This window comes from Chinchilla lanigera, unplaced genomic scaffold, assembly GCF_000276665.1.
Source record: "Chinchilla lanigera isolate Chin_1 unplaced genomic scaffold, ChiLan1.0 scaffold00007, whole genome shotgun sequence".
In the NCBI taxonomy this organism is placed as follows: domain Eukaryota; kingdom Metazoa; phylum Chordata; class Mammalia; order Rodentia; family Chinchillidae; genus Chinchilla; species Chinchilla lanigera.
The window spans coordinates 4,187,714-4,197,312 of record NW_004955408.1 but is presented as its reverse complement, the minus strand read 5'-3'; the positions used below and the strand labels follow the sequence as shown (position 1 = coordinate 4,197,312).

The window sequence follows — 9,599 nt, the reverse complement described above, 5'->3', positions numbered from 1 at the left end:
ACTGCCGGGTGCCCGCGCCAGGACCCGCGGGCCGCGGGCGCCTCGCCAGCCAGCAGCGGAAGTGGTGTTTCTCGGAGCCGGGGAAACTGGATCGCGTGGGTCAGGGCGGTGGGCCGCCCGGAGAAGCCTTGAGTGAGACCTGCGCCAGCCCGGGGCTCGCCGGGCCCGAGCCCCAGGAACTGCCACACGAGGCGAGGGCTGTGTTCAGAGGGCCGCGGGAGACGCAACCCCAAAGCACGGTGGAGCTGGACGCTGGGTCCGAGAAGTTGGGCAATGCCCAGAGGCCTGGCCGTCAGCGTCGGAGTGCTTCGGGCGAGGCGTTGGGTCCCTGGAGAGGGCCAGGAGGAGCCATGGCCACTGTCCAGGTGGGGAAGATACAGGGTGCAGACTGGCGGAGGAGGGGAGCGTGGGGTCTGGTGCGTTTCATCGGTGGTTCTGTTCGCGTTTCCAGGTGGTTCCCCACGGAGCAGAAACGCCGAGGCCGCTGTTTCTGACCACATTTTCCAGGTGAGAAACATGGGTCACTCAGGACGAAGTGGGGACGCAGCTTCCACAGGATGCAGCCTTGCTCAAGAGAGGAGACGGGGCCTCCGCCTGCCCTTAGTTCCAGCCTTCTGACTCTGTTTTGCAATTTGTGTCCCTTCCTGTTTCTCTGGTATGGCGCGAGGCCTCCTCTTTGATGCCACCGTGGTCAGTGTGGGGTCCTGCCTCCAGGTTTTTGCCTCAGAAAGAGGCTGCGGTGGTGTGCCCTGCAGAGGTCCCTCGGAGCAGCCCAGCCCACTGTGAGCAGAGGGTCCCAGAGACCTGCTTGGAGCCTGCCCGGCTGCCCTCCCTTCCTGACGATGATGTGTTCCTGGAAGAAGCCCCACTGGACAGGATGACACCACCTCCAGAGTCCTGCTCCGTCGAAGGAGCATCAGCCAGGTGAATTCCCTCTGGTTCCCGAGCAGGGTGAGACACTCCCCTCCCACACATACATCTAGAAAGGCCAGCCTGGCAGAGACCCTGTCCTACAAGGAGGCTGGAAGCCCATGTGGTGGGGTGGGCAGGCCAGGCTGCTCTGGAAGGCCCTGCTTATCCATGGCCAGAGCCTTTTCTGATTCACTGTCTCTTCCGTTTCCAGTGTCCATGCCTCTGACCAGAGTTCTGGAACTGGCTTGGGCCAAAGAACTGGCCAGGCTACGCCCCCCCCAGAACGTGCCCTTCATGAATGTCCTGGGACTGCAGGGGCAGATGTCCACTGGCAGGGGGTAAATGGTTCTGTGGGTGTCTCGAAGCCCACAAGCTATGGCGTTCCCGAAACTGCAAATGGGGACATCCCTACCACCGGCTCCACTGGACTGCTGACCCCTGAAACCCCTGCAGGTGCAGAAGATGACCCTCTCAAGCCTTCCCCAGTTGATGCCCTGGGCTCTTCAGGCAGTGGAACCGCAGGGCCCCCTTACCACACTTCCCTGGCCTGGGGCACTGGCCATCTGGGCTCCAGACCAACATGGCCCAGCCAGCGTCTGGAGGAGCTGGCTCAGGAGCTGGCCAGACTGGATCCCTCCCTGACTGACACTCTTGCCTCTGAGCCCAGCCCAGAGCCGGCCCTGGGCCTGCTGGATGGGCTGATCCCTGGGACAGAGGTCTGGGCCACCAGGAGGCCAGCCTGCGGGGAGGCTGGACAGGAGGCAGCGGGTTCTTCTGAGCCAGGGTAAGTGAGGGCAGCAGGGACCAGGATTCTATACCTCTGCAGGGTGGGGCAGGGCAACCCAGGGAGCTCTGGCCTCGTCCTCAGGTCTCCTCAGTTCAGCTTCACCCAGCTGCTGCCAGCTTCTCAGGAGACAAGGCCAGAAGATGCTACCGTCCAACCTGTGCCCCGCCAGCCATGTGGCGTCAGCATCCAGGCCAAGAAAGTGAGTTCAGAGAGGGCTGGTATTGCGCCTGGAGGCTGGTAGAAGCGGGCCAGGCTCCCTTGAGTACCTAGCCTGCACCCCCTACAGGTGGAGTTAGCCGGCCTCCTCCAGGAGATGCTGCAGGACCTTCGGGCCAAGCAGGACCAGCTGCAAGGGGTGGCTGAGGCGTGGGCCAGGCGCAGGGCGGCTCTGGAGGCTGCAGTGGGCCAGTCCTGTGCACCCCGGGAGCTGGAGCGGTTCGGCCGCTTCCTGGCGGACCTAGAACGCGTGCTGGGCCTCCTGCTGCTGCTGGGCAGTCGGCTGGCCCGTGTGCACCGCGCCTTGGCCCGGGTGGGCCCGGATGGCGACCCTGATGAGCGGGTAAAGCGGGTTCAAATTGGGGGAGGCGGAGAGCTGGTCTGGGAGGGGCCGCGGGCTCCGCTGGCACCATCCCGGGAGCCGCGCGCTCACAGCGCCCCCTCCCGGCGGCTCCAGGCCTCTCTGCTGCAGCGGCTCCGGCTTCTGCAGCGACAGCAGGAGGACGCCAAGGAGCTGAAGGAGCACGTGTCGCGGCGCGAGCGGGCCCTGCGCGAGGTGCTGGCGCGGGCGCTGCCGGCCGAGGAGGTGCGCTCCTACTGCACCCTGCTGGCTGACAAGGCCGCGGTCCTGGCCCGGCAGCGCAGTCTGGACGAGCGTGTCCGGCTCCTGCAGGACCAACTGGACGCCGTCAGGAGCGACCTGGGCCATCGGCCCCTTTCTCCCAGGCCATCCTGGCCCCCAAGGACCTGCCCTCCGGATAAACAGCCCTTCTCTCCTCCCGCTACCTAGTTCCAGCCGGCGCGGTGGGGAGCACTGTAAACCCCCACCCCCACCCCGCGCGCATCTGGGGCGGTGCTGGTTTATCGATGGAGCAGGGACGAGCAGGCCTAGCTGCTTCCCGGGAGAATCCTTCCCACTATCCCACGCCGCCTCCCCCAAGTCTTGTGGGTTACTTTGGAATTACTGAAAACCTGCAGTGTCCCCCTTCTGTGATGAGAGGGGTCCTGTAAGAGTTGGCTGGAGGGGAGATAGTCGGAGGAGCACTTCAATTTAAGGTGCAAAACAGCCTTTTATTTTTTCCAATAAAAATTTCCTACGAGGTGTGTGTGTGTGTGTGGGGCATGTCCTGCACACACATGGGTAAAGAGGGAAGGGGTCTTTTTACAAACTGCACACCAACCCACAGCAGAAGAGGGACTTGGCAGATCATCAGTCAGGTCTGTTTTTGTTGCTGTTGTTGTTTGGGGGGGGCGGTACTGGGAATCGAACTCAGGACCTTGCACTTTGCCAAGCAGGTGCTTGCGCCGCTGACCTATATCCCCAACTCATCAGTCTGCTCTGGCAACATACAGAAGACTGGAGAGCCAGGCTGGCGAACAGCAGGGCTGGTAGACACGGGGCCTTCAACGCCACCACTACTAGTAACCCCTAACTGTCCTGGGGATTCTGTCACTACCACAAAGCTTGGGTCTGATCCACTCAGTCCGGGTCTCTTTAGCAGGTTTTCACTAAACCCGCAGCTTTGGTAGCAGGAATAGTGCCTCCTATAATCCCAGCTACTCAGGAGGCTGGGGCAGGAGGCTTTCCAGTTAAAGGCCAGCCCTAGTGAGAGCCTGTCTTGAAAATTTAAAGGGGAGTGTTACTGGGAGTGTAGCTTCGTGGTAGAGCACTTGCCTAGCAGGCAGAACCCCCCTGAGTTTGCTCCCCAGTACTACAAAACAAGAAGCAAGGAAGTAAAGATGAAACTGAGCTCACCCAGCTCTGCCCAGTCAGGGAGGCCTGAGGAAGGCAGTTTAAGGTGGAAGCTGGGGGAGAGAGAGAGGGCCGGTGGAGGCCTTCCACACAGGGCCAGGGCCTGGACAGGCAGATTCCATTGTACCCGAAAGGCTGATCCCAGCATGGGCTGGGGCGGTGTGAAACGCAGGGCAAACCCCACTTGAGCACCAGCCCTGCGTGCAAGGACCAGGTTTGAAGAAGAAATTGTGAAAAGCTGCTTCAGTACTGTAGCTGCAAACAGCAGGCCGGACAAGAGCATCGTTCTGCTGAGGTTCAGGTAGTTTTGGAAGTTGGGCAGATTAAAAGGCATGCGTCTGTGTATTTAAGGCCAACTGACCCCCAAGTGAGAAATTTCTGCTTCTGGGCTTGTTTTCTGATGTGTATTGTCACAAAGTGCATCGGGTTGGGAATTTTAAATGGTCGTATTCATACCAAAAGCATTAGTTACAACAGTCGCGCTATTGAGCACAGAACAATGCTCACACTGTGCCTTTTTATAAAAAACATATGGGACTCCTGGGGAGGCCATTGCGGGCTCTAACGTTATGCTTTGCTCCTTTCCTTTGAACGCTGTGGGCGGGGCCTCGGTTCCGGAGGCCTCAGCCCAGCGAGCTCGCTCCGAGGCGCGCTCTGAATGCAAGCTACTAATTTCTGCCTTTCGCCCAGTACAGTCCCCCTCGCATTCGTCCATTATGTATTCTCAGAAACGCGTTGAACGCCGTCTAGTAAGCCAATGGGAATTGTGTATTTCAAACAAAAGCACTCCCTGCTTGGTTGGACAGGCGGAGCTTGCGGGCGGGGAGACGGGGGTGTTTGCTTTCTTCCGGTGAAATGGAACTTCGGTTTTGTACTGGGGTTTTCGTTTGTTTGTTTTGTTTTGCTGAAGTAAGTATGAGGGGTCTGTGCCGACTCTGCCGGACCCAAAAGTGGGACCACGCCTTGCGCGCCGGCCCTTCCCTCTGGCCTGCTCTTTGGCGCCCCAGTTCTCTGCCTGCCACACTGTTATTTCTTCAGAGGGCAAGAATGAGCTCACTACAGATGTTCTTTGTTGGAGCTCACCGCAGATGTTCTTTATTGGCACCAGGGGCCTGGACCTGAAACGGGGGAACGCAGCTGCGCGGGGCCGCCAGCAGGGGGCACTGGACTTTCTCTTGGGTGAGCGCCTGTGCCTGCGCCCGCCCGCTCACCCCGGGCTCGCCCCCGCCGCCTGGGCCGCGTCCTGCGAGCCCTGGATGTTGGGCCCGGGGGCTGGAGCTCGGCCGCTTGCTTCGGTCCGGCGCCCAAGGAGGGAAGGCTGGCTCGCTCTCCTTCGCCACGAGGCCTTCTTTGGAAAATGCGCAGAGCAGCGCGGGGGAGGGCGCGCGAGCATGGCGAAGCGGCCCGCCTCGGCTCCCAGCGAGGAAAAGGGCGGCGCGGGTCCGTGCCGGGGCTTCTGCCCGCTTCCTCAGCCGCCCGCGCCTTCGTGTCCTCGCCGCACCCCCTCCGCGCGACCCCCCGGCTGCGGCTGCAGCGCCTTCCGGCTTTGCGGAGGCCCGGCGACGCCTGGAGTTGTTGCCAGGCAACAAGCCGCCCGCGCCCGCCGCCGCTCTGCGGGCGGATTCAGTGAGCGCGCTCCTCTCGCTCGGCTGGGAATTGACGCGGCGGGAGAGGCAGCGTCCGCGCGGGCGCGCTCTGCGGCTTGTCCTGCTGCGCACGGGGCGCGCCGCCCGCGCCTCCTCGGGGTCCCCGGGGAGCGGGTGGCCGTGCTGCCCACTCAGAGGCAAATCAGAAGCCGTGTAGGAAATTTAGGTCAGGGGAAGCCGAGGCGGTGGAGCGAGGTGCCAGGGAAACTGGCGGCCTGGGGAGGCGGGAGGAGCGCTTGCTGTGAAATCCTCTCGAGACCTGCGCAGCGTTACCGTCACGGTCTGGCCGCAGCTAGGGGTCACCATGGATGTTCATCGCTTGTCTTTGGTATTTAAATCGGCTCGTCTTGTCTGCTAGAGGATTTTTCCCCAAGTGGGAGAGGCCTGGATGTTTCCGTGGGTTTTTTCCCCCTCTGGCTCACGGGTCAGGCACACCTTGGGTCACCCCTTCTTTACAGGTTCAAGTCCGGAGGTGTGGCAGTCCCGGAGAGGGAGCCCAGTTCAAGGCAGAAGGCCATCTGGAAAGCCGCAGAGGATGTACGAACGCATTTCGAAGAGTCTCTTCCAGGAGTAGAGCGGAGAGAAGAAAGAGGCGTGGGAGGAGGAAGAAAGAATACGGGCCCCGGGTGGGCACAGCATTAGACTGTGTGTTGAGGGCTGGTTTCACCCCTCCTGAATAATTAGCAGTTTAGGTCTAAAGGATTGGGTATGGATGCTGCAGGAATGTAGGTTAAGAAAAACTTTGTTGTTTCTGTTTTAATTAATGTGATATCACATAGAGAACATGGGATAGTTTCCCTTTTGTGGGAATGTTTTTCCTAGTACAGCCAGTTATTCACATATGCAAGTAATACGGTAAAAGGATGCTGATCATGTTAGAACAAATCCGCAAATCAGTCCTGTGTGGTTGTGGAACGCAGCCGTGGGCCCCTGTGGAGCCAGCTCAGCACCCCGGGATTTCTTAGGTGAGCCCTGCGGCTCAGGAAGAGCCTGACCCTCCCTCCCCGAAGCCTCGGGGTGGGTTCTTCTAGTCTGTGTCCCTTGGAGGAAGGAGAGAGCTTGGAGAATTTGGGCGACTCACCTGTGGTCACGAAATCAGTAAAGGTCTGAGCTGAGACCACCTGTTCGCTGAGCACCGTGGAAAAGAGCCCCAGGATGTCTTCCCAACTCACTAGCTGTGAGGCGCGGACAGGTGGCTTACAACGCCTCCAAGGCTTAGTTTCCTGCTGAGTACATACCTTGCAAAGCTGGTTGGTAACTACAAAGTGCTTAAAACGCTGCCTGGCACTGGCTTAATAGGCACAGAATTTATATATCTCTCCCATGTTCTGAATCTCCATTAGGAGAGTCTGAGTAATAGCACCACCTTCCATTAAAAGAAATGTAGAACTTAATTAAAAAGTCTGCTCAGGCTGACTCATGCACACCTACGTCAACAGTTAGCTTCTCACTGAAAGGGAGTTGTTCTCCCCGTGACAGTTACCTGCTGAGTTAACCTGTGACAAGTGAAACTGCTTTAACAATTTTTTTGTCAGTTGTTGAGAATACCTTCTGCAGGTGTGCTTACTGCTGGGTAATTTTTTTTTTTTTAATTAAACATACAGTTCTTGAAAACTTTATAACTAATTTCCTACTGACTACCTTATGGTTTGGAAAGTCTTGGCCTGTGAGGAAATAGCAGCGATTTCTAACACCTGAGCTTTAGGCTTCCCGATCCTAAATTCTTGCTAAATTTTGTTTCACTTGGAGACGTGCAGGAAATCCTTCAGAAAGAGAATCCTGTGGCTGTTTGAATAAGCCTCCTTTGATGGAAGTGTGCAATAAATGTTAGTTACTATTATATTGTCCTTCTCAAGGAAGTCATATCTATGTCTGCGACCTTTCTTACCCTGTATCAATCAGGCCTCTCACTTACAGAAAATCTTCAATATTTCATTCTGTCTTCTAGAGCTGCAGCTACTCAAATTGCTGTAATTATTGCCTCCCACAGTTTTTCTGCAGAGGCAGACTTAATTTGCATTTTGAAGTAATTTATGCAAACTAGCTAGAGTTCCAGGGAAGTAAGGTAAGAAGGGTCAGAACTGGGCCTACACTTACCTATAGTTCTTGGCTACCGTATCCATGTGTTGACAAACAAGTTGACTCTTATTTGTAGAGAAATCCCAACTCTTTAAATAATAGTATGCGTGAAAGAACCAGGAGAAGAATGAGGGGGAAAGGAAGAAATTAAGTAGATAAAAAAATATGAAAGTTGAAGAATGTTTAAGGGAAGTACATCTCACTCGCAGGAATAAATTGGGGACTGTTTATTTCATTGTTTAAATCAAAACATTCCATTTTAATAATTTCAAAGGCCTCACTGATACATACTTGGGGGAACAGGAAAGCCCCATTATCCTGTACTATAAAAACCATTTCATATAGCTAATCACATGCAAACATAATTTGCAAAAGCAGAAGTTGGTTGAGCACATAGATTTCATTTTTTTTGGTTTTGTTTTTAAGAGACAGGGTCTCACTATGTAGTTCAGACTGGCCTTCAACTCACTTTGTAGCCCAGGCTGAGCCTTGAATTCACAGTGATCCTCCTGCCTCAGCCTCCCAAGTGCCAGGATTACAGGTATGTGCCACTATCCCCAATGATTTCACATCTTTAAAATGAAAAAGTGCCATTATAATTGGACTGTGCCAAACCTGGGACATCTTGGCAGTATCTACAAGCCTGCTCAACTGACAGAGAGGAACAAAGGGGTGGAAAAAAGGTCCAGAGACATTGTACCACCCATCCAAGGTCACTTACCAAAGACATTTCACTTGCTATTTAAGAATAAATTGTTTTCCAATGTTTTAAAAATGTATTCTCATGCACTTTTTGTTTTTTCAGAACTTTCCTATAAAAGAATTCTGTAGTTGTATCAATTACTATTCAATCGTTTTTCTGGTGTAATGCTATGACTTTTTTTTTTTTTTTTAATATTCACCCATTGAACCGAATGGCTCAGCCAAATGTAAAAACCACAGACTCACAAACATGACACAAAGGTGCAATTCACAAATAAGTCACAATTTAAAAAAATGATATATTCATGCCATATCAATAGCCAGCTACTGGTGCCAAACACACATATTTCACCATAGTCTAAGACCATTTGCCAAAATATCTCTGCTCTCTGTTCCATCACTTTCACTCCCAAGATGCACTTCTTTCCCAGTAGCAGTCACAGTGCAAGCGAAATTAGTTCCATTCCTGAGGGTCACACTGATTACTCCCTGTTCAAGACTCCAGAATCTAGACTGTCCAAAATGAGGTAGATAAACTTCTAAAAAGTTTTGTTGTGGGGATTAATTTTCTTTAGATCTTGCTCATCTATTTTTAAATAATATTCCAAAATATTTAGCAAAAGTTTGAAAATGAGCATTTTGCCTAAAAATGGAAAAATATAATTTTCAAAGGTTATTATGAAAGTGGCTTTACCTCATTTCGTTTTTAAAAACAGAATAAAAGCCTCAGATTACAAAACCACCATGTACCTTGAAGCTGACAATCCACTATAGGAACCTTTCAGAGACCCTTTCTCCAGTTCTGGCTTGGGAGTGTGAAGAGCCACCTCGTCAAGCATGCAGGGGCCAGACCGGCTGCTGCCCCTTAACCTTTGACCCCAACTTTCAAGCCCCGTCTTCGGGCCTGGAGCTGGGTTTCTCCATGGACGCCTGCAGAATCCCACCTCTGAGCCAGAGTTTCAGACGAAAGCCGGACGCCGGAGGAGCAGGCCCACCCAGGAAAAAGAGGCTGCAGAGGGGGAAGTCGGAAGCGAGATGGGGCGGCCGGTGCTGGGCCCCAGAACCGGGCTGGCTTAGACCACCCCAGGCAGGCCTGTTGGATCACAGAGGCCATAACCCCAAGGCCCTTCAGGTTGCAGGGGGCAGACTGGGCATTAAGCCAGCCAAGGGCCCCGGAGTGGGTCGCCGAGCGCTTTCTGTGAAGGCTGGCAGGCCCCCTCGGATCTTGGCCTTTTTCCGTGGGGCCATGGGTGAGGCCCCCAAGAGCTTGCTGAAGGAGCTCGACTTCTTCAAGCCGCGGGCCAGGTCCTGGAGCATCAGGTCGTCGGCCAGGACCCCCAGGAACGCGCTGGTGGTGGAGCCGAGGATGGTGGCGGCCACCTGGACGGGGTGCCGGGCCGCAAGGCTACCGGCCCCACCGCCGGTCGCGTCCGGCTCGGTGGCACCTCGCAGGCCGGGGTCGCCGAGGAGGCGGCGCAGCGCGTACGAGGAGCCAGGCCGCAGG

General features: G+C 55.3%; 3 protein-coding genes across 3 annotated transcripts in view; 2 read left to right on the top strand and 1 right to left on the bottom strand.

Moving 5' to 3' along the window:
* Shroom1 (shroom family member 1) overlaps positions 1 to 3,017 on the top strand; it is a gene marked incomplete in the record, with an annotated part of 24,321 nt that extends 21,304 nt beyond the window's left edge. Inside the window, 7 exon segments of the mRNA XM_013507376.1 lie at positions 1 to 365; positions 452 to 507; positions 715 to 924; positions 1,124 to 1,696; positions 1,781 to 1,898; positions 1,986 to 2,258; positions 2,373 to 3,017. Coding sequence (XP_013362830.1) covers positions 1 to 365; positions 452 to 507; positions 715 to 924; positions 1,124 to 1,696; positions 1,781 to 1,898; positions 1,986 to 2,258; positions 2,373 to 2,705 — 1,928 coding nt within the window.
* Positions 3,018 to 4,103: 1,086 nt separating this feature from the next.
* Positions 4,104 to 7,154, top strand: LOC102005899. The gene is made up of 2 exons (XM_005376117.2): positions 4,104 to 5,642; positions 5,773 to 7,154. Exons 1-2 carry the CDS (start codon positions 4,757 to 4,759, stop codon positions 5,886 to 5,888), a joined length of 1,002 nt encoding a protein of 333 aa, XP_005376174.1. The 5' UTR covers positions 4,104 to 4,756; the 3' UTR covers positions 5,889 to 7,154.
* A 1,099-nt stretch (positions 7,155 to 8,253) lies between these two features.
* On the bottom strand, positions 8,254 to 9,589 carry Sowaha (sosondowah ankyrin repeat domain family member A; the record flags this gene model as incomplete). The annotated part of the gene is given in 1 exon segment (XM_005376574.2): positions 8,254 to 9,589. A coding segment is annotated over 1 exon segment (366 nt), but the record flags the coding sequence as incomplete, so codon positions are not given.
* Positions 9,590 to 9,599: the final 10 nt, after the last annotated feature.